We start from the raw sequence: 24,419 nt of genomic DNA, 5'->3' as shown, positions 1-24,419 counted from the left end.
TGCAGTGAAGGATATAAATAGTACAAATAAATAAATGATTCTGATCTATCTTTTTAATTTCTCTACATAACAGGATTGGAATGATCATGAAAGAGAAACCAAATGCACAACTGTGCACACTTCATTTCCATCCACAATGTCTGTGGCTGCATATGCTTGTAAACTGATAGCTAGAGTCAGAGTAGTGTGGTATTTAAAACATAAAGAGAGATTACGAGGTGTTTCCTGTCATGATCTTCACGTGATCTGTGAGCACAGGAGAGCAGGGAGAGATAATGTTTTCAAGTATTCATTTCTTTACTTGGAAAGCATTCCACATTAATCCTAGTACACTGAAGCTATGCCAGACCTCTCAGCCTCATATATCTCTATTAACTTTTTGTGCCTTGCAAGGCCATTTTAAAAAATCTGCTACAAGAAAGTCTAGAAGCAGAAAATATTTCTCTTTCACATACAGAGGTATACAAATGGTGAAATTCCGTTCGTGTTCAGTTAGTGGGCTGAATCCAACTAGCTTTTTTTTTTTACTGGTGAGAGGGATTGGAGAGTCCCTTTAGTCCTATGAAAAGACTGTGCTGAAGGTCAAAGGACATGAATGGACAAAAGAATAAGGGCAAGGGCCAAAGTGAGGAGGAGAGCTATGAAGACCTGATAGTATCCAACTCTGGTGATGGACAACATTTGGAATCAAAAGGGTGTCATGCTTTGGTTATAACAACTTCTACTGAACTCCAAAGTAGAATGTATTATTATATGCTATGTCTGTTTTATCACCAAAGGCAGATGGTAATCACAGTATAACTCTTATCTCTGCTTCCAGGTCTGTAAGGTTGTAAACGCAACCACCCTGACTTGTCTGGCTCCCTCCCTCACCCCAGAGTACCGTCCTGGTTTGGATGCTGTTGAACGACCCGATGAGTTTGGCTTTATCTTTAACAATGTTCAGTACTTGTTAATTTACAATGACACCAAGTTTATCTACTATCCAAACCCCACCTTTGAGCTCCTGAGTCCCACTGGTGTGTTGGAGCAGAAGCCAGGGTCACCCATTATTCTGAAGGTAAGAAGATCATACAGTCCAGAGGATCTATCAAAGATGCACAACCCTGGGCTTATTACAGTGAGCATATTTTGGGGAGTTCACTGTATCAAATCTTGGTCTCATTTAACTAATGAATAAATCTCCCCATGAATTTAGCATGTTTGGGGCCCCTTCACACAGTATGTTTTAAGTATAAAGTATGAATGCAAAAACACTGATTTGCTGAGGCATAAACTATACAGGTGGAAATGCTCATAACTGAGTGCAACTACCCTGTTTCCCTGAAAATAAGACATCCCCTGAAAATAAGACATAGTAGAGGTTTTGCTGAAGTACTAAATGTAATTCCTTCCCCTAAAGTAAGACATAGCAAAGTTTTTGTTTGGAAACATGCCCGGTGAACAGAACACCAGGAAAAATAAGTCATCCCCTGAAAATAAGACATAGCGCATCTTTGGGGGCAAAAATTAATATAAGACACTGTCTTATTTTCGGGAAAACATGGTATGACTGTCTTGCTTCTGCATAGTCTGTGAAATGCTCCTACATTGAATTTATGATGAGTTTACAGCAGAACTAAAATGCTGAAGTATTTGACCTGTATCTACTAGTTAAGAACAACACTCAGCAGCATTTTAAATGCTGTCTTGCTGGTGTTCATATAGCAGTTGACCCTTTATCCCACTCTATAGATAAACTTACCACCATGCACTTTTGTTTGCTGTTCCCTTTGTATTAAGAACCTAACCTTTGAATGTTCAGCAAATAGACACTGGGATTAGAGGTAAATTTTGTGTGAGCATGATGGATCACTTCTTGCCTCAGCATTTCTCCTCCACTCCCATGTTGAACATGTCACAGGGTGTCAACACTAATGCACTTGGAAGTGGTAGAGATGCATGATGTTTATTTGTATTACTTATAAGATACAGCCTTGAGCGTTCTACCTGTTTTCTACTTGTCACAACTTAGTCCTTTTCAGATGTTTCCCTTTGCTGTGGAGTGCTTCCTCTCATGCTTGGCACTTTTGGGCATCTTGAAAAACTTATTGTTGAATTGCTAGAAGGGTCGTGCACTGGAGGGATATATGCTCTTCAGTGGAGGACTGTCTCCCTAATGGGCAAAGGGAGCAAGAACAACATCTAGGATCTGAGCCAAAGTATCTGAAGATGGAAGTAATTTTTTTCAGAAATTCTGTATCATATGAAGCCCATTTAAAATGGTCATGTTTATTTGTTTTGTTTATCTGCAGATATATTTCCCATCTATCACCAAAGTCCCTGGGCAGGAAACAATCATAAAACCATAAAACAAAAACCATAATCGCAGCTATATAATCTGTATTGCAACTATGCAAACTATTCTTATATTTGCTGTGCAATATTTACATATATAGTTAAAATAACTCAGTGTAGCTTATGGCCTTTCCTGCCAACAATCTTTGCACTTTTCTAAAAGTATCCTAGATTGCAAGAACACCCCTGAAAACTACAGGCTAGATAACACCCTATTATGCACTTCAAAATCCATAGTCATGCCCTGGGATGCCAATCATCACAGTGGCAGATCAGTGTGTTTTCAAGGAAGCTGTATAAAATGATGGGGAAAAAATAAATCTTAGAAATCTGACCAAAACATTATTAAACTTTAGATAGAGCAAACCTGCATCTTGATATGTACTTTTCTATATGTGGTATTTGTTCTCATTAAATTGTGGAGCAAGTTATAGAAATGTGTATCACTTGTGTAATTCATACTGGGAAATAAAGGTTTACACAGGAATGTTTGGTACAGTCATTAGAGTTGCATGAAAGAGATCATCAAGGCAAAGTCAAAGACATCTGCTATTTTTTCAGAGAAACTTCTTTTCCTATGTCTACAGGGTAAAAATTTATGCCCGCCTGCCTCTGGTGGAGCAAAGCTGAACTACACTGTTCTGATTGGAGAGACTCTTTGTGCTGTCACCGTCTCAGAGACCCAGCTGCTGTGTGAGCCTCCAAATCTCACTGGGCAACACAAAGTTATGGTGAGGTCAAAAATTGTACTTTCCCCTCATCCATCTTTCTGTGTTTCCTGTCACTGAAATTTCAGAGAAGTATTCCTCTCTGTACTGCCTTCGATCTCAGCTGCTGAAGTGGAAATTATTTTAAAAATCTACTTTGATATAAAAGAAGAAAAGAATTCCCAAAGCCTTCAAATTTCCCACACACACACAAAGCCCAAGTGAGTGCGCTGGTAATATGATGCAGCAAAAACTGCTTTATTAACTGCCACAGTAACTTGCACACATAAATCTGAAACAGCACAAAGGGCACATCACACTGGGATTTTAATTTTGTGATATATTTTTGGCCAGTGTACACAGCACACTTTATGTACATAGCACAAGTATACATGTGTACTCCTTTTCTTGCATGGTATATATTTAGGATGAAGATATTTAGCAGTAGTAGCTAAATCTGCCATAGCTCTTGAGCAGGGGTCCTCAAACTATGGCCCTCCAGATGTTCATGGACTACAGTTCCCATCAGCCCTGCCACTTGGCCATGCTGGCAGGGGCTGATGGGAATTGTAGTCCATGAACATCTGGAGGGCCATAGTTTGAAGACCCCTGCTCTTGAGCTATTGCTGGCTGGAAAGTGCAAAACCCTGTGACTCCTGAAAGGCAAGAAGTGTTGTTGCATCTCTGAATGAATTTTATTGTGGTCAGAGCTTTTTCAGGCAGCATAGTGTCTAAGTGGGTGCACAGGGTTCTCAGCTCAGTTGGAAGGAGACACCTTGTTTGAGTTCACTTTGCACTAGCAGCTAGCTGAAGCCAGGATCAGGCTGTCTGTCAGATTTGCTGATGAGTAACATTTCTGTAGCCTTATATTCCTTGGGCGCCTGTATACTAGCTGTTTTTCCCTGGGATACTTTGCAGAACAAATAAGGGATTATGACAAACAAATAAAAATGGTAAATGAAACAATGACTAAAGTGTAGAGACATCCTCATTTCTCTTTTCTAATTTGATGCTACTCAAAAGATCAGAGATGTACAGTGCAATCCCGAGGAGGGGAAGTTGCTCGTCAGCCAGGCATGGCACAGCTGCATCTCCTCCAGCAATCCAACATCGATGTTCTCCCTTCTCCAGTGAAAGTGGCCTATTCAGCACAATCAACTGTGCCACCATTTTTGCTACTATAATGGCAAAATGGGGCACACTCCCAAAAAAAGGGCTCAGGAAGCCATCTAAATCTGGTCCTGCCCCTGGAAATGCCCCCTTTGGCACTACCATGGACTCCTGTGCCGAAGGAGAACTGCTGCCTGGGCTGTTCTGGCATCCATGTGTTGAACTGCCACGTGGCTCCCCAACACTTTGATTCCAGTTTAAGAAGCATTTATGTTGGTGTCAGGGTCACACTACCTCCTTAATGGATTCCCCCCCCCCCTCCCACACACACACACTTTGGATTGCACTGGTAATATTTCAAGAGACTGCAATGCTCCCGCTCTGTACCGGCCCATTGGAATGCCTTATCTTACACAGGAGCTCCTATTTAGCTGACTTATACCATCACAAGGTATTTCTGGCAAGTAAGGGAGCATATATGTTATTTTAGTGGATTCACAGATGAATGAACCTTTAATGATATTATTAGATCCAATCATATGGTTGTCAGAGGAAATAAAGGAGACAGCTGGCACTAGGGTTTGTTTTAAAGCTAAATGGTTATCTGAGATGTGTCTCTGATACTGTGCTGTCAGCATTTTCATGTTCATTAATAGTCTGCTTGTAGTCATGTCACCTTGTGTGGAACAATTGTCATTTTCAGGATCTAAGTCAGATAATGTACCTCCAAAAGTTTTACATGGTGGCTTGAAGTATTTTTTTTAGTCTTCTGTTCTGCCAGTCTTGACTTAATAGTGGCAAAGTGCTAGTGAACACACCTTGCTTTAAAACTAATCTCTGCACACTAGCTTTCTCTGCAAGTGAATGAGTTGAGTAGTATTGGGGACTGAGTACTGTGAGATGAGTTTGATATCTCACATTCCATTCAAAATACCATCACCTGTGTACAGTGTAGCAGGAGATCAGGCAAGAAGCATCAGAAAACTGAAACTTGAATAATGTCTTTGTTATGGATTGCTTTTCCCAAATTTATCCACTAAATGGAAATACCATGATGAAGATATGTCAGATAAAGCTTTGGTGTATCTCACGGGACACTTTTTTTCTTTATGTCTGATTGAAAAGCCTGTGATACTGGAATTTTTAATTTATTTACATGCTTGCTTGTTTCACATGTCTTTTTGTCTCCAACAGAAGATGGTTCCAATAATCAGACCTTAGTGATTTTTCAAGTATATTTTGCCAAGATCCAGTGAAAAGCTATTACTTACCCTGCTTTGCTTTCCACATTTATCAGCTCCCAGTTACAGTGACACTGCAATTCAGCCTTTCCACGTTCTCATAAATCAGAGGGCATTGCATATTCTCCAAAAACTTAGTCCGTCATTAACTCTGTACATGTCTATTCTGCAGTATTCCCATGGTTTCCCCCAAGTCCTGCCACTCTGGCATTCCTTTTGTTTTTTTCTCTCTTCTTCTTGTTTTTCCATTTAAACTCCTTTGTCAGTGAAATTGTCATTCTGCTTCTAATGTCCATGGTTTACAAAAGGAAGCTGAAAGCCTGTGAAATGAAAGTCAAATGGACCCATCAGATAATCTGAACAAAGCCAGAGATAGTACTGGGGTGACATATTTATCACAACTTGAAGCCCTGAGTTTTAAGTATGCTGCGCCCTCTCTTTCTGAGGACAGATAGTGTTTGTACGGTCTTGGCTGTGACTTGGCAGACAAACTGAATACTGTGTCTTTTGAAGCCATTTTTGACATTTTGGGAATGATTTTCAAAGTAGGGGTGACATTCACAGGGAATCTGTCAGGCATCAATCCTTGGAGCCCAGCTTCCTTCTTTTCCTTTTCTTTTCAACAAAAATTCTGCTAAGGTAACAATTGCTGTGGAAATTGCAGTTTGTCATCCACAGAGTAGCTGGCATTCAGTTAGATAAAAAATGCTTTACTCATCAAGAGACAAGTACTTGTGATCTCTGGCCCTAAAATTATCTGTTTTTCACCAGAGCCTGAGTTTTTTTGGCTCTTGCTTCGGCCTGGTAGAACTCTCTTTCCAGTGAAACCCAGGCCCTATAGGATTTGATGCAGTTCCAGAGGCCCTCAAGCCTGACCTGTTCTGCCAGGGCTTTGATTGAGGGCAGTGACAGTTTCCATCTTGCTGGCTTCCCTTCCCTTCTCCATCCCCCTTCATTTTGTAATATCGCTATTTATTCACTTTGTCCTTTTCTTATGATTGGGCTCTTTTGTGCCATTCAATTTTTAACAGTATTTATCAGTTTTGTTATTGAGAGTTTAATTATTTATATATGTAATCCTTGTATTGTTTTGTCCTTGTTGAAATCCTCCCTGAAGCCAACTTGTATCGTATCTTTTGCTTGGCTAGGTGCATGTGGGTGGCATCATCTTCTCCCCTGGCTCAGTGAACGTGATCTCGGACAGCCTGTTGACATTGCCAGCTATTGTCAGCATTGCAGCAGGAGGCAGCCTTCTGCTCATCATTGTCATCATTGTCCTTATTGCCTACAAACGCAAGTCCCGGGAAAATGACCTCACCCTCAAGAGGCTACAGATGCAAATGGACAACCTGGAGTCTCGGGTGGCTCTCGAATGCAAAGAAGGTCAGTGGTACCATCTTGACTGTGTGTTTCTAATCTGGAAATGAAAAAAAAATGAAACATGAGATCAATTTGAAAAGGAAGGTGCTTCAGAAAGGGCTTGTGCATGCACCCTTCACAAGGGGGTACATTCACAGCGCTCCCAAAGATAACTTCATGAAACTATCATAGATCTTGGAAGGTTTTTCTATCAATGACCATAAGGGGTTTTTTGTGTGTGTTTTCACTAGTACAAGTGAGTTGCAGACCTTGTCCTGCATTTTCTGAGACTCTTAACTTGTGAATGATGAAAAGTGCATCCAGGAAATTGGTTTTAGTAGGTGGAACAATACCAAAATTCCTGATCTCAGAACTTTCATAGACTATTACATAAAGTCCTATTTGCAGAATTTCCACTTGACAAATGCCTACAGTTGTGTCCTTCATAGTCTCAAACTGACGGTATGGTGTAACAAGACTAGATCAGTCACTGCCTGTAAAATCAGGGTTTACTGAAGACTCTGTAATGTTAGACATTTAAGTTCTTTGTTCAGTTTTTTACCATCTTCCATGATTCATTTTCTGTCATGAACATCCATTTTGTTTGCTGGATTGCCTGAAGATGTGGTTGCCAATACCAGCTGCCACTCACCACTCTATCTTAGATGGTCAGAAAAAGCAGGTGGAACTGAAGAACAAAAGATGTGGCCTTTGGGAGGGGGAGGGGAAATAAGGAGAAGCTCACTTCTCATTATTAACTGTAATAGATCTTTGACACAGGCCAGATGCATTAATTTTTGTTTTTCTCATCAATACTTAATGCTATCTATTTCCTGACTCAACATCATTAGCTTCTATGAACAAATTCACTTCCGTTTGGTTGTGGTTGAATCTGCAACCCGTGAAAGCCTTCGAGAATACAAATCCACTTCCCTTTTCTTACTTATGCTATGTACATCTTGAGTAAAGGGTTATCAACTTACCAACACACCTTGGCATAAAACCCTCAGTTGAAGGGATTTAAATACATCCAGACAACAGTGTCAGAAATCACTAAGAATAAGAGTAACGGGAGTCCCTTCCCGCCTGACTGGCCAGATGATGGAAACTGAGCTTTTCTGAACTAGACTTTCCTAGAACAGGTAACAAAAACGTCCTCTTTCACCCCATAATTCCATGCAGGCAGGCACAAAGGCAAACTCAAGTTATTAACCAGACTCTCTCATGTGTAGTCTTCATTCCATAACTAGAGGATCACTTGCATAATTTGAACAAAGTTTTGACAAAAACAATATTTCCCAAATCATACATTAAGGCAATAATCCTTTGCAAACTTACCTGGGATCAAGTTCCATTTAACACAGTTGGATTGACTTCAGAATAAATGTCTACAATCTGGATGCAAATATCCTGCAGACATGTGGATGGATGTTTCTTAGATAGACAGAGAAGCACACCTAGTATGTCTATATAACTTTCCCCTGTTGATTGGATTCATCTCCAGGATTGAGCAGCACTAAGTCTAGTTTCCATGGTAACTGCTTTCTGCTTACACTGAATTGACTTTGATCTGGTATGAATTAACAGGGTCTGAGCCTACCTACTGCTGTCAAATAAACATTTGGTCAATCTCTCTCAAACACATACCCTCATAAAATGCCCCTTTTTGCGGTCAAAGAGACTGAGAATTCCCTTGTATGCAGGCCCCATGGGAGGGAAGACATTAACAACTGTATTGGATTCAGAAGCATCGTTTTGCCTGACTAATGTGTGGAGAACAAGATTAGTGCTTGATCCTATTTAAGTGACATGAACAAGTTTTGTTGGTGCCAGGTTGTTAGGTCTGGCTGTCTGCTGGCCTTTTTCCCCTGTAGCCTTTTTGTGTGGATATTAGTAAGTCAGGCCCTACTGCAATAAAGCAAAAACTACATGGGGTGAATCGGAACCAGACAGAAAAATAACAGGTTGGACCCTACCATCTTTTGCACTGGCAAAAAAAAAGGAGGAGAGGTCTCCTTTAAGCATTAGGAAAGACCTCTGTTGGGGATTGTGAACATGAGTGTGGACAAAAAACATGTGGAGTAGAGTCTGTACCATGAAAGGGAAGCTGAGATTAAGTGAAAAAGCTGCACACACAATAGGGTTGCCAGTTTCCAGGTGGAGCCTGGAAATCTCCTTGAATTACAACTGGGATCCAGGCTACAGAAATCCACTTCCCTGAAGAAAATGACTGCTTTGAAGGGGTGGACTCTATATGCTGGCATCTCTTCCCACTCCAAACCTGGCCCCAGGGATGGAGGGAGAGGAAACTACACCCAGAGCACGACCTGCCCACGTGCATCCCCTGCCTCCACACTGCCCCGATCTTTCCCCGATCCGCCCACACCCCTTCCCCTGGAGGGGAGACCTGGGGGATGATTTTCGGCCCCCACGTGATGTCAATGGTGCATGTCCAGAGCGCAGCGCTCCTCCCGCCCCATTGCAGCTTTGCCACTGCCTGACCCTCCAATGGCTTTACTCTCAAATTCCAGGAATTTCCCAACCCAGAGTTAGCAACCCTAACACACACAAAAAATGTTGCACACAACATTAGAAGGCAAATTCACATACTTATGACCAGTGGTGGGATTCAAATAATTTAACAACAGGTTCCGGTGGTGGGATTCAAATACTTTAAGAACTGGTTGTTGCAAGCACCATTTTAACAACTGGTTCTGCCAAAGTGGTGCGAACCTGCTGAATCCCACCACTGCTTATGACCCTGAGAATACTGAATAATGGCACAGACTATATAGCAAAAAGTCTATGAACCCAATGCAACACCAGTGTAAAAAGCTTTCCCTTGTACAATAAATGCAAAATCATGTCTGTCTTAGTATTGCTGCTTAAACCGTAAGCGAATGTTGAAAGGGAGGTACCTAGATTTTCTTCAGCACTATTACTGTGTTTTCATTGGATGAATAGTGAACACTTCTCTTATCATGTTAGGCATACACAGTCATGTGAGGAATGCATCATCTGCCGTGACTATGTGATTAGGAATTTACCTGCAGCCAAACACAAGTTCTTTTCACCGCACTGAAAAAATCTACAGGAGAGCATACTATATAGTTGAATGCCTATTGCTGCCACTTGTAAAATGGTCACATCTATTGGAAATATAATGGAATGGTTAGAATGTATAAAAAGAATACAGGAAGATACTGGATGCATTTTTGGAATGATTCAGGGTGCTTTGGGGCACTTGAATATACACAGCTTTGAACATACATATGAACACTAGCAATAAAGCCAGTTGTGCAAAAAAAAAAAAACCCCGCACAGACTCTAGAAAACTGTTGCTCTGCTTATGCCCTGAATCCTGGCTTTGCAAAGGGCAGAGGGAGCCAATAGAGTGCCTGTGAAGATAGTGAGAGTTCTGTCATCTCCATAGGCACCTCCCTGTTTGCAGAGGTTGATCCCAGCTTTGCAAAGAAGGGGTTCCCAGTAGGGTTCCTGTGTAGATGGGAAGAGTTCTCCCCATCTCCATTACCAGTCCTCCTTCCTCCCAGTTTGCAAAGCTTCTTCCTCCAGCATCTGCTAGCAGCCGTCTCCATCACTGGTCACCCTTCTGCCTTCGTTTCCAGTAGCCTGGGTTGCCCAGGCTCTTTCTGTGGCCTCAACTAGCATGTGAAGGTCATGCCATGGCACCCTGTCTTGTCCCCAGGTTCACGGGCACAATGGCATCCTGGCTGTCTGAAACACTATGACACTGCCTTATCCTCTTCTGTCTCCAGCCTCAACAGAATGGTCGCCTCCCAGCCGAGAGGTCATTTCTGGGGGCGGGGGGGGGGAGTCAAGGTGTAAAGGTGAGGACTCTGTTGGTAAAGCAAAGGATTGTTGGACTTATAGCCCAGTCAGCCCCTCTTTGCTTGGGAAACAGTGCCCACTGGACTACACTTCCCAGAGTCCTTTGCTTTAAGGATCATGGGGATCACAGTTTGCCTTTTATATTGTAGGATACGAAACTGATTGGTTCACAGTCTGATCCTGGTTATTGAAGAAGTCATGTTTGACTGTCAAACAGCAAATAAGGGTTGCTGCATCCCTTATCAGAAGTGCCTTACTATCTATTCTTTCAATGGCAAGTTTAAGTTGGGCATTAATGAGAACAAATGAATGATCCTTGTTGACATGGGCTTGTTTTAATAACAGTAGTGTAGAAAACATGGCTGAGAAGGAACCATGATACAGGCTGTTGTGGGTTTTTTGGGCTGTGTAGACTGTGGTCTAGTCGTTTTTGTTCCTAACATTTTTCCTGCATCTAGGGCTGGAATATTCAGAGGTATGTCCATGACAAGACGTGTTTCTCTCCATGAAGGTGCCAGCCCTAGATACGGGTGAAACATTAAGAGCAAAAACTACCAAAGCATGGCCACACAAACTGGAAGACCCACAACAACCAAGTGATTCAGCCATGAAAGCCTTCAACAATACATGACATTGCGATAGTTTACCAATGAGCACATGATCTTATAAATGTAAAATGAACTGGATAAAATCTTTTTGTGTCAATTACTCAACCCAGCATTAGGAAATTAACTAGAATAGAACCCACTGCACATTAGGAAAGCATGAATGCTCACATGCCATCACAGTGATAATAATATGTGATGTATCCATATGAATACAATATTAGTGCAATCCTTATCTCTTGAAAAGAGGGAGGATCAGACAAATTTCACATCATACAGTCACTGAACATGTTGCTGGTGGGGAGGGCATACAAGCATTTATGGTCTCCAGTTCTGGTGCTTGAGCCCTTAGTCTCTGTGAGATTTCAAGGTTTTGCATGCCAGCCATCAACAACTGTAAATCTTGTTGCAGTTCTGTACCCCTACCCGAAAGGCTGATTTCATTCCTGGACCCTGGATAATACCACTTAAGCTTTAACGCATCGGAATAGATTCCATGTGCTGGCAGTTGAAAAAAACACATAAGGGATGGGGTGGGGGTGGCTGAGTAGAGTGAGAAAGAGAAAGCCACACACAGCATGGTGATTTAAAAATAGGATCTTTGGTTTTATCTAGTGCCTTTCAAGGCATTTTCAGTGCTTACATACAAGGTGTGAATAGCATACAAATTAGCAAGTGTGTTTTGTTCTCAGCATCTGTTCTTTGCATTGTGCGTAGTCTCTCTCTGTCTCTCAGATGCTGGGGAAGTGGCTCCCAGCTTGAGGGCATGTCTGAGTGACACGCAGAGGTCTAGAGCAAACGAGCTTCGTGAGTTGACTCGTTTGCAACCCTTGATTGCTTGTGCCACAGCCTCTATTCCCAGCACTTTGTCTTTGATTGTCTTTCTTTCTCTCTCCCACTCCCATAATAGCTTTTGCAGAACTGCAGACAGACATCAATGAGTTAACTAGTGACCTGGACCGCTCGGGGATCCCATACCTGGACTACTGCACCTATGCCATGAGAGTCCTTTTCCCTGGCATTGAGGACCACCCTGTCTTGCGTGAGCTAGAGGTAATGATGTAGCTGTGTATTCTCTTGGTCTCAAGTTCATCAGGTAGCTGCCGTTGTTGTTTCCCAAGTCCCTTCTGGAAAGCTAGATTGAAACCCACACAGCTGTGAAAGCACCTTTCTGCCTCCCACACTGAATCTTATTAGAAGTGCTAGGCTAAGCACAATGAACACCAAAGTTCATTATAACAAAGGCCTTCTGTTTTATCTATTTTACACACAGTTTGTTTCCTCTTGATTTCTTTCATGGCTGCTGCCTTGCTGTTTCCCCTTGACCCCAGTTGTTAAAGCCCTTTGCCAAGGCAAGCAAGTACAGCAGCAGAGTAGCTGTATTTGCTAGTATTTCAAGGCTCCTTTAATTCTTTTTTCATGACTACTTGATGAACAACAGTTACAGGCAAATGCGACCCTGTTTTCTGCTGTTGCTTATGGAACTGCAGTATCCTCTAGCAACCTACTGACCAGTCTATGAATTTTTAGACCCTTTTCTAGAAACAAGCTTTGCAGCTACTTACTGCAGCTGTAGCAATAGAAAACTCTCTAGAGGTAAAAAGCTGCCTTGACCTGAGAGGAAAAGTGGTGTATAAATGTTTTAATAAATAAATTAGTTCAAACCAAAGTTCAGTGAGAAAGTTTTGTGCCATATGCATTTGGTTTCATGTGTAGGATTTGTTTTAGGAACTCATTTTCAAACTCAAAGACCATGAATATGCTTTAGTGCCACTCCTATTCATTTTGAAGTTGCTTGCCCACAGGATGTTCTTGATGGTATGTACAGAATAGCTATGTTCAAACATCATATTAAATTAACATTATGTCACAATGTGCACAACCCCAACTTGTTGTAGGTTGGCCCTGTGGTTAAGAACAGTGACCTCTAATCTGGAGAACCAGGTTTGATTCCCCACTTTTCCACATGAAGCTTGCTGTCACGAACTAATCACAGTTCTCAGCCCCACCTACCTCAGAAGGTGTGTGACGTGGGGAGGGGAAGAGAAGGTGATTGTAAGCTGCTTTGAGACTCCTTAAAGATAGAAAAGGCAGGGTATAAAAAACAACTCTTCTTCTACTGCTACTCCCTTCCAGTTAGATATTAATCCTAATTACACATGTCACATGAATGAAGGGACATGGGTTTTCACAGGATAGTTTAAACCATGATTTAAACTCTCAGCTGGCAATAGGGAAAATAACCTTTAGACCTACATTAATAAGGATTCTTTCATCTCTCTTCACAAGGGAAAGAAGCAAGATATACACACAAAGCATGGCAACAAACGAGTTTCATCACATCCCAATTTAATGTCGACTCAATGCAATGTCTGAGTGTAGCTAATACTTCCAGCTCCATGTAGGCAAATGTCCCTTTGATGAACTAGGGGAGTGGTTGTAAACCAGTATTAAAAAGTCAACATCACATCAGAATATATACACGTCCAGGGAAATGTGACTGATTTCAGATTTGGCCTTACAAAAGTAGGTCAATGTGTATAATTTTGTTTATCTATTATTTATTTCTTTGGAAAATGTATATGCTGCCTATCCAGAGACCAGAGACAACTGACAAATTGAAACAATAAACAAAATGATTAGCTACAGTCATTAAGAACAAGCCCAGCCATTAAAATAGCCCATTAAAAAGAAGCCAAGGCATAAAAGCAGTGTAATGCATGTATTGAGCAGCCTAAAGTAATATAGATAAAATAGTTCTCAGGCCAGAACAGATCATAAAACTGCTAAAAAATATAAACCCCCTTAGTTAAAAGTCTAGGTAAAAACTAAAGCAATGTTTGGGACTGGTGCCAAAAAGAAGGTATGTTATGTGCCAATGGAGCCTCATGTTAGAGAGTATTCCAAAGGTGAGATGACACCATTGAAAATGCACTGAATCTGGTTTTATGTAGGAACCATCTGTACTCTTGTTTCATTTGATATAGTGGTGACTCAACTAACTTTAATGACAAGCCTGGCACAGGTCTAGGCTTAACCATGAGATACTACATCCACAGTGCTTGCTATGTTATTGTCGCTCATCTTCTAAGTCACAGGTCTGGCAGCAGAACAGAAAAGGTGAGCCATCAAACCTTATTCTATGCCATAGCCAATTGCATAGGCCCTTCTGCTGGTCTTCAGGTGTGCCACAAATCCTCTTTAACTGCTGCCATGCCACAGGTCAACCACTGGTGGTCTAGAAATTTACTTGGGGTATTTCTACCCCTCCTTTCTATTACAATCTAGCACTCCAAGCATATTACATATTGTAAAAAAGTGCAGATACACCTAGTAAAGCTATTACAAATCAGTCACTGGCTAATTATGCACAAAGTCTTCACTGTGTAGTGGAGGCCAGTGTTTGCTGCAGCAAGATTTCTTCTACGGATCTATTTTCTGGAGTCCCACTTTCACTTTCCACTCTCTTCACGGCAAGTGAAACCACTTATAGCATGAGTGCAACAGATTTGCCAGCGGGCACAGCATTGTCCTGGACCTCTTCCCTCCACCCATGGCCAGCCTTCCCACTCCCTTGCAGCACTTTTCATGCCTTTCCTCTCACCCCCCTTCCCCCCTCACTCCCCCTCACTCCCAACCCCCTTCCCATGCTGTCAGCTCCTTCCTGTTTCCCTAAGTGCGCTGATCAAGAGATTGATGGATCAATCTCTCATATATATAGTTGGGGGGGAGAACCCCTCCATCTCTGTCTAATGTCTGTGTTCAGTCTTTCCTCCACCAGCACAGCCTCAGTACAGCACAGCCTTCCCCTTCAAACCCCCCCCCCCTTCATGCTGCTGGCTCCTTCCTGCTTCTCAAAAGTGCACATATTGAGAGATCAATCTTTCAATACAAAGTAACAACAAACAGGGCTTTTGCAAGGAACAGTGCAAACAGGCATCTTTTTGGCTCCACCTCACTTCCCCCATTCTGCTTCTACCTTCCCCAATGGTAGGCAAGACTCTGTTTCAAAATAAGTCTCTTTCTTCTCTCCTCTTGGAAGGGCATGTGTGCATATATGTGTGGAGGGAAAGGGAGTGGGGGAGACATTATCAGTTCTGTGCCTTTAAGGCTGTTCATGGGCAGGGTTAAGAGAACTTGGAGAAGCAGAGACCCAGCAGAGTTCAGTAGACAAACTGTGCTGCAGGTTGTGGGCTGCCTCCTCACATGTAAACAGAGAAATGCGAGGAGAGCCCACTGCGCAGAGAATAGGCTCAATGTAAGCGTTCCATGCATATTCAGCCAATGTAATAATAGAAAACCAAATAGGAGCAAATAGCAACAGCACAAACAATAATAAAACAGCATATCAAACAGAAACCAAGGAGAAGACTAAATCAACTTGTGTTAAAGGGAGAAATTTATCTGCTTTCTAATGCCTTCACCTACCCCTAAAATGATCTTCACAAAACCCTAGAAGCATTAGGCAGGGAGGGGGTTGGGTGTCATCCAGGCTTCTTAGGGCAAAGAAAGTCATATTCCCACAGATCTTAACTTCTGCCAGCGAGGAATAAGTTAGTGTTTTTTCTGTGCAGGAGTCTGTACTTCCAATTGAGAAAATAATTATACTCTTGTAGTGTTTAAAAAGTTGCAGTTCTAAATGCACAGAAATGCATGTGTATTAGTTATACTGTGACTGCACTTTAAAGGTATAAGATCTGGGATATTTTTAGATGCAGGAGATCCTTTCTAAATGTGAATGGTGGGAGTCAATGATCAGCTGGATCCCTTCCACAGGAGGAACTGGAGTTTACTACTCAGCAAGCCTCTGCGAGCCTCACAGTCATTTTTATACGTTAAAATCCATTTTTGGTCAGATGACGTTTTCTTCTGCTCTAAGCTTTTTTGCCTTACACAAAAATGTATCAGTTTACATGGAGGTTCTCCTATTGGGATTAATGTAAAGGTTTCAATGGTGTTGATGGTAAAGTAACCTTGAGTGCATTCCACAGTCCGGGCGATGGGCCAGATTCAACTGCAGAGACTTTATCTCTGCGCGGGAGATGAGGTCTCCGTTCCCATGGGAAGCCGGGAGGGGGTTGGGTTGGATAGAGTTATAACCTGTGCTTCTGGCGGGAAGTGTCATTCCTGCCACTGCGTGTACTTGAGCTTTCTAAGATGTCTGAATAAGCGGTCTTTTTTTTTCACCAAAAGAGCCTTTTATTTCTGCTTCTATGGAATTCCTTACATTGTGGCAGGAATGCTAATTCATCTATATTCCTAGTGCAGTGGACCTCCTGGTGTCGGCATGGAGAGGTTGCATGTTGCTGCGGAGGAAGGTCACGGTAGCCCCAAAGAGGGCTCCGACGCTTTCCCTTCTGGATCTGGAGGAACGGCGGAGGCCGGGTCACCGCTGGTGACTCTTTTCCGATCCTCGTATCAGCACGAGTCTTCCCTTTACTCCGTTGGAGCGAGGGGCGTGGCGAAGCGACCATAGGGACTTACGCGAGTGGTGGGGCGCTGTCTATGGGATCGGCGCCTGTGGATCGGATCTCTACCCGTTTTAGGTGTGGATTACAAACCTCAGATGCAACCTGTCATGGAGGAGGCGTGCCTGCCCACCTCTCATGCGGCAACCCAGGAGTCCATTGACGATTCCTGGACTAAATGTTTTGGTGATGCTCCCAAGGGACCACCGTGGCACAGCACACTGGGGCCGATCGAAGGACACTGGGACTAAACCTGGGGATTGGGAGGGTATCCGTCGTCTTCAATCGGACCCCTGATCCGGCCAGCGGCGCTGCAAAGGTGCCCGGGGAGCCACCCGGTGGCTCGGTGTCTCCGATGTCAAAAGCTTCCAGGCAGCCCGAAGAGTCCGAGGAAAGCCTGCATTCCCAGCGGATCATTCCCTCTCCGCCGAGAACTGGGATGAGGAAAGTAGGGGCGACTGCGAGATGCCAAGAAACATGGACCCGTGAACACCAGCTATGGGAGGAGGAGCGGGCACAGTTGCAGCAAAGCCTTGAAGCCGCAGAGGGACGGGAACAGCAGCAAAGTCCAACTTCGAGGTTGGACGGTGCCAAAGATGCTCAAGCGGCAATATCGCATAGCGGAATCTGTCAGTCCATGATAAGGTCCTGGAACACTCCAGACTGGATTTACAGCTTAGCGTTCAGGCTTCGCGCGCATAAAGTGAGCTTACTGCAGCTATTAAGCGGAGACGAACTGGCTAAATTGGAGCGAGAAAAAGCAGCTCTGCATGCGCACCAGGATGCATTGATGACCATAAAGGAGAGCTGGCTGCATTGGAGAGGAACTAAGGAGGCAACAGACCAGGAAGCCCCAAGTTGGAGTCTATGCTGTTACTAATACTGCGGCCAGAGAGGAGCCGTTGCTGGAGTTCCTGCCACCTTTAAGCGCCAGCGCGGCATTGATACCACCCGATCCCGGCCCCTGTGCAACCGCTGCCCGCCCAACCTGCTCAGCCCGTGCAACCGCCGCCCCTACCCGGTAGCCAAGAGCCGATGGAAAGGATTTACTATAGGCCCCGATACCTGCCGTTTTGATGGGACCGCTTCCGACTTCCCTACTTCATTTTGCAGCTTGATTCCCACATGGAGGACTATGATGATTTATATACGGTCTGGCTGAAAATCTGGAACGCGGCTCCAGTCCTGGATGGGGCAGCAGCCGACTGGTTTGTGACTCTTTTGGATGTGCAAGATGAAGACTCCTGCGGTGCCCGCATTCCTCCAAGCCTTAAGAGCGCTTCCAAGATCCGAGCGAAAATGAGGCTATCCGCACCATCAAAACTATCCAGCAGAGACGGCGACCGTTTGCAGAATTTGCCGGTGAATTTAGATGCGGCGGCTGCTTTCGACTCCCTCTGTGGCCTGAGCATGAAATCGCGAATACTTCTCGGATGCTGTTGGCCCGGCAAGCTCGCGTGAAAGCGGTGTTTTTTTAATTGAGGTTCCCTCGCACTATTGCTGATTGGATCCAGTTGGGATCCCAGGTAGAACGCGAATCTCGCTTGGAATCGCTCGTGCGGAGGCCGTCCACGCATGAAACCAGCCACTCGCCCACCCAAGACAAGCCCAGCCGCCTTTACGGAGTCCACCTCTGGCGCCGTCGCCGACTGGGATTGTGTCTGTACTTTCGCGGAGGACCAGGTCATCTAGCCGCCAACTGTCGAAGAAACAAAACCAACGCTCAATACAGCCAGCGCACCCCATCTGCCAAGCCACCACGCGCGAAGTGGGGCGCCCCAACGGGCTCATCTAAAGAAGCGGTCATCGAAGCGTAGAGGAGGGAAGCAGCTGTTTGCCTTTCTTCAGCCCCATGGATATGGGTCCGACTCCTGGCCAGCGGTGAGTGAAGGCAGCTCCCATTACTGTCAAACATTTCTATTAGCCGCTAAACATACTCGCGTATAGCCTCGGCCCTTGTGGATTCTGGCTGCTCCCAATAGGCCCCAGGTGGCAGAGGAGCTAGGTCTGGACCAAATTCCCTGGCTAAGCCCATACCATTCACCCAAATGGGCGGCATTTCAGGAGCGAAGGACGAGCCAGTTCAAACACAACGGTTCTCCTCCGTTGCGACCATTGGGAGAAATTAGTTTTATTTTGGTAGCCAGTGGCTAAACCTCTCCATAGTTTTGGGCATGCCATGGTTATTGTTACATGAACCAAAGTTCATTTTGGAAAACGGATCTTAGAATTCACTGACCACTCCCTGCGGGGGCACATGAATTGGGGAAGGCGCTTCTCCTGACACACCCCCCCTCTCTGGCTTCATCAGCGATTGCTCCGATTCTATTGGCATCCACGGTATTACCATGATCCTAGCCAGAGTTTTTCAGGAGCAAGAATCACGATCAGTTGCCACCCCATAGAGACACTGACTGCAAAATCGTTATACAACCAGAGCGCCTTTGCCCAAGGTAGAATCTACCGTATGAGTCCCAATGAGGAGAAGGAACCCCGTGCCTTTTGGACAAGAACCTGGCTTCAGCGGGTTCATCTCGATTGAGCTACCAAACACACACACGCTGCTCCCGTTTTGTTTGGCAAAGATGGGTCTTCTGACTTTGCACAGATTATCGAGGAGTCTCAATGCAGTCTCCTGTCCAATAAATATCCTTTGCCTTTGATCAAGGACCTTTTAGATGCACTGGGCAAAGGCATTTTACTAAATTGGACTTGAGAGAAACTTACTACAGGGTCAAAGAGGCTAACGAGGCTATGAACACTTGACTGCGTTTAACACAAAGTTTGGACAGTTTGAATACTTACAGTAATGCCATTCGGGTTAGGAAGTGGGGCCCCGGGCTTTTATAGCCCACTTATCAGCGAAGGTTTCTCCCATGATTTATTGTACAAGGGAGTTGTGGTATGCTTAGATGACGTTTTAATTTATTCACAAACCATGGAAGAGCATGAAACATTGGTTGGAGGTATTGAAAGCGCTTGCTTTCGATATCTCTTTGCCAAACTCTCCAAATGCTGTTTTTCGCAGACCTCCATTGACTATTTGGAGTTTACGGATCTAAGCCGAGGGCTTGAAAATGGATCCTGCTAAAATTGGCCTTGGTCCTCCAATGGCCTGCCCCCACCAACATAAAGAACTCCAATCTTTTCTTGGTTTTTTGCTAATTTCTATCATTGACTTTATACCTTTAGTCGCTGGTGACTCTCTCCTCACAGACCTCTCTGCAGCACTAAAGGTAAAGATCCACTGTCGCTTCAGCCGGGGCCCCCTTCCTGGTCTGAAGAGTGTCAAACAGCCTTTCAACTCTTAAAGTCTGCTTTCACCACCCGAACCTATCCCTAAAGCACCCTGACCCCAGATCTCCGTTTGTGGTTCCACGTAGATGCACCTCGGACAAAGCACTTAGGGCAGCCTGTTGCAGAAGAAGAAATAAAGATGGTAGGCTGGTTCCGTGTATTTGCTCCAGAAGAAATTCTCTGGTGCTGAACTCAACTGGACTGTAGGGGATAAAGAGACTGGAAGCCCATCAAAGTAAGCGCCACTGGCTGGAGGGCCCCTTCAGGTTTGAATTGGGATCCTGCAACCTGGCGCTCTTTCCACCCCCTCAAAATGTCCGCCAAAACAACTCCGTTGGGCGATTTCTTTTCGTTTCTCTTTTTACAGTCCATTTTTCCCGGAAAACCAATAAGCCCCAGCTGTGGCGGCTCAGCCTACCGAGGAGGGTGGAGCTGCCTTGCGGGACATTCCGCGCTGTTCTCTCCCCTCCCAGTTGGGGCTGGCTGTCACCCGATCTCAAAGCGTCCACCCCTTCACGCCCATTCCCAGTCGTTATATGCTTTCCTGCGGGAACTTGAGGCGGGCTGCAACCTCAGCGAGGAAAGTGACTCCCAATTCGCGTTTGGAGAATGGAGTTTGGCGGAGGGACTGTTGATGCGTACCTCCCGCCAAGCAGGTTCTTGAAGCCTGCCACGATGCCGCTTCACGGCTGGACATTTTGGCTTTCTGAAAACTCTGCATTTGGCCGCCGTCCAGTTCACGAGGTGGTAGCGCCAATCGCCAGGACATTGAGTATATTAAAGGTTGCTTCGGTTTGTGCAGAAGCCAAAACCATTCGAGGAAAGCCCATGGGCTGTTGGTAAAGAGCCTCTCGGTGGCCTCCGTAGCGGAAGTCATCTCCATGGATTTTATTACAGATTTGCCGAAAGTCATGGCAACACGGTTTTGTGGGTGGTGGTGGACTTATTTTCTAAACAAGCCCATTTTATTCCATGTGCTTCCATCCCTTCCGCTCCTAAGTTGGCACGGCTGTTCATTCAACATGTTTACCGTCTACATTCCGCCCCGTTAAGGTGGTCTCGACCCATGACCCCCAATTCATTTCAAAGTTCTGGAAGGCGTTTTGGGGTTGTTAGGGGCCGCCCGGCAATTGCCTCTACGTTCAAAGTGCGGGCGTAGGAAGAGCGAACAGAACCACAGGCAGTATTTACGTTGTTACACCAACTACCACCAAGACAATTTAGTGCGAGGAGCTCATTCGTTTCGCGAATGCGCCTATAACAATGCGGTTCATAGCAGTACAAAGAGCCCCCTTTGAAATTGTGTCTAATTAAGCTCCTTCCGCCCGTTGCCACAACTACCAGCGGCGGCTTTGGACCCTCCAGAGTTTCAACAATGGATTTCATCCTAGCGGTGGAAATGGTCCAAACCGCCTTACAACAGGCTAAGGACTCCCAAAGCTGGCGGATAAGCACCTTCAGTTTCCCTCTGCGTGTGAAGCCGGTGTATTTGTCTACAAAAATCTCAGAGGCGTGCATAAATTTTCCAAACTTGGCAAGATTCGTGGGACCTTTTCAGATTACTAAAGTGATTAATGATGTCACTGCCGATTAGATTTGCCTAACTCTCTCAGTAACATTCATCCTGTCTTCCATTCCAGTTTGCTCAAAGGAGGCTCCGGCTTCCGATGCCTGGCCGCAACCACGCCCGGAGAGACCCCCACCGACTATTATTGATGGCCACAAGCACTCTGAAATTGGCGCCATCCTGGACTCTCGCTTTAATGTAAGCGCTTGCAATATTTAGTCTCTTGGTGGGATATTCCTCTGGGTATAATCAATGGGTTTATTCGAAAATATTGGCCCCCCCACCCTTATTTCTGCTTCCACAGCGCCTTTCATAAACCTGGGGAGGGTCTTCTTTAAGGGAGGCAGAGTGTAAAGGTTTCAATGGTGTTGATGGTAAAGTAACCTTGAGTGCATTCCACAGTCCGGGGCGATGGGCCAGATTCAACTGCAGAGACTTTATCTCTTGTGAGATGGAGTCTCCGTTCCCATGGGAAGCGGGAGGGTTGGGTTGGATAGAGTTATAACCTGTGCTTCTGGCGGGAAGTGTCATTCCTGCCACTGCGTGTACTTGAGCTTTCTAAGATGTCTGAATAAACGGTCTTTTTCACCAAAGAGCCTTTTATTTCTGCTTCTATGGAATTCCTTACAATTAACCTGTGAAAGTGTGCCTTTAAGGAGTCGCCTCTTGCATTCCACGCTTATATCACAAACAAATTGGGTGCACTAGCCAAGCAAATATTGATGCTTGCTACTTACCCTGCCTGAAAAAGTTACATTGGTGATGAATGTGCTGCCAGTTACACAGCTGCTTAGTTTTGTAATGTGGGCAAGGTGAATAAAGTCACTGAAAGTTTTGGTACAGAATTTCAAACAGTGCTTTATCATTTTGACTTGTAAAGAATTACTATCAACCAGGACTAGCAGAAAAGCCTGAATATCTTTTTACTGTTGCTTCCCAAGAAAGTAGTAGCCTAAATTAGTAATTAATGTGCTAGAGAGACTGTCACCTCTGCAACTGAAGCATAGTTATTATGCCACTTGTTGCCCTTTTAATCAAAATGGCCACATCATATACTCTCTAGTCCCACGTACATTTGAGCTGGTTATACGGGACACTTTAAGTTGATCCTTCAGAACATTTTCTTTTTCTTACAGGTCCAAGGGAATGGGCAGCAAAATGTTGAAAAGGCCCTGAAGCTCTTTGCCCAGCTAATCAACAACAAAGTCTTCCTGCTGACATTCATTCGGACCTTGGAGATGCAGCGCAGCTTCTCCATGCGGGATCGGGGTAATGTGGCTTCCCTCATTATGACAGGGCTTCAGGGGAAGCTGGAATATGCCACTGATGTCCTGAAGCAGTTGCTGTCTGACCTGATTGAGAAGAACCTGGAGAACAAGAATCACCCCAAGTTGCTCCTGCGCAGGTAAAAGCAGGGAGAAAAGAGAACGCTGATTTGATGGAGGTTTGTAACCTGTGTGGGAGGACTCTGATGCAAAAGTGAATTAGACCAACTATGCCGTTTCCTTTGGGGAAAACAGAAATGAGAGTGCTCTCTAGTGCTGCTGAAGTTGATGAGCTCACCTACCTGATTTAATTTATGACTAAATGATTCTGTGGAATTCCAGTTTGAAAAACATGAGGTCGCAACTGGACTGTTTGATGTTCCAGGGTTCATGTTCCTTGTGTCTAGTGGCTGCTCAGAAGATGAACGTGCAATATTGTTGTTTGATTCTTTTTGTGTTTTGTTGGGTCAAGCCAAAGTGAGGATGATAGAATATCCACCTGTAAGTGTTTACAGCGGGCTTGGGCAAAGTGTTAGCAAAGGCAGAAGACAGTGGAGGTGCAGCATTAGCAAGCTACAGAGCAGCTGAAATCTGTCTGGCCGCACCAGAAAACCCATCTGTCATTCTCCTGCTTATAGTGGATGCTCCTGTCCAGTTCCCTGATTAGAGTACCAAATGTTAGAAGGCAATGAAGAAAAAAATATCCTGCAAGTTACTGCTGACTAATATTCATATTCTGAACAGCTATGTCAAAATTTCAGGCTAAATGCTCAGGTAATGTTATATTTTGCGATGCTGCACTGGTGCAATTGATGTTTTGGACCCACAGAATGGAAGAACAAGGTGTAAGTACCCTTTGACTTCCCTAAAGGGTTCTCATTCTGAAAAGTCTGAAGTATGGGTAAGGGAGTGTTTCTCTTCATGTATAATTAGGTACAAGATGGCAACTTATCTTTGTAGGGGCACCCTGAGTAGTAGTGACCATGTCATTTTGGAAGTTACAAACTTGGGGAAGGGAAAAGCTGTTTGTAGTCAGACATATAAGCTGGATTTCAAGAAAGGAATTTTTAACAAATTTAAAATTATGCTGGGTAGAATCCCATGGTTAGAAGTGCTTAAGGAGAAAGGAGTTCAAGATGGATGGCAGTTTGTTAAAAGCAAAATATCAAAGGCACAATCACAAATGAGAACCAGGGTTGATTTCCCACTCCTCTACATGAGCAGTGGACACTAATCTGATGAACCAGATTGATTTCCTCACTCCTCCACATGAAGTCTGCTGGGTGACCCTGGACTAGACACAGTTCTCAGAACTTTCTCAGCCCCACCAACTTTATAAGGTGTGGGGAGAGGAAGGGAAGGAGTTTGAGACTCCTTACAGTTGAGAAAAGCAAGGTATAAATCCAAACTATTCCTCCCCCACTTCGCCTTCATCTTTGTCTTCATCATCTTGGTAGACCCATTGTAGGGACAGAAAAGTAAAATTGTAACAGGTTTGAAGAGAGGATAGAACTGCTCAATTCTTGCTTTTCCCTAGTCTTCTCTTACAAGGGAAATGGTGCTTGACATGATAATACAGAAGACATGATGAGGGAAAGGAGTTGCATCCTAGGA

The 24,419-nt window shown here is 44.3% G+C and overlaps 1 protein-coding gene across 3 annotated transcripts in view; it reads left to right on the top strand.

Moving 5' to 3' along the window:
* PLXNA2 (plexin A2) overlaps nt 1-24,419 on the top strand; it is a 533,025-nt gene that overhangs the window by 448,375 nt on the left and 60,231 nt on the right. For all 3 annotated transcript variants that reach the window (XM_048496018.1, XM_048496021.1, XM_048496020.1), the window contains exons 18-22: nt 821-1,060; nt 2,925-3,068; nt 6,544-6,778; nt 12,119-12,261; nt 22,677-22,945. In XM_048496018.1, coding sequence (XP_048351975.1) covers nt 821-1,060; nt 2,925-3,068; nt 6,544-6,778; nt 12,119-12,261; nt 22,677-22,945 — 1,031 coding nt within the window. The remainder of the gene's footprint in view (nt 1-820; nt 1,061-2,924; nt 3,069-6,543; nt 6,779-12,118; nt 12,262-22,676; nt 22,946-24,419) is intronic.

This window comes from Sphaerodactylus townsendi, linkage group LG05 (assembly GCF_021028975.2).
Source record: "Sphaerodactylus townsendi isolate TG3544 linkage group LG05, MPM_Stown_v2.3, whole genome shotgun sequence".
Classification (NCBI taxonomy): domain Eukaryota; kingdom Metazoa; phylum Chordata; class Lepidosauria; order Squamata; family Sphaerodactylidae; genus Sphaerodactylus; species Sphaerodactylus townsendi.
The sequence above is the reverse complement of the archived record's forward strand: the minus strand, read 5'-3'. Positions and strand labels throughout refer to the sequence as shown.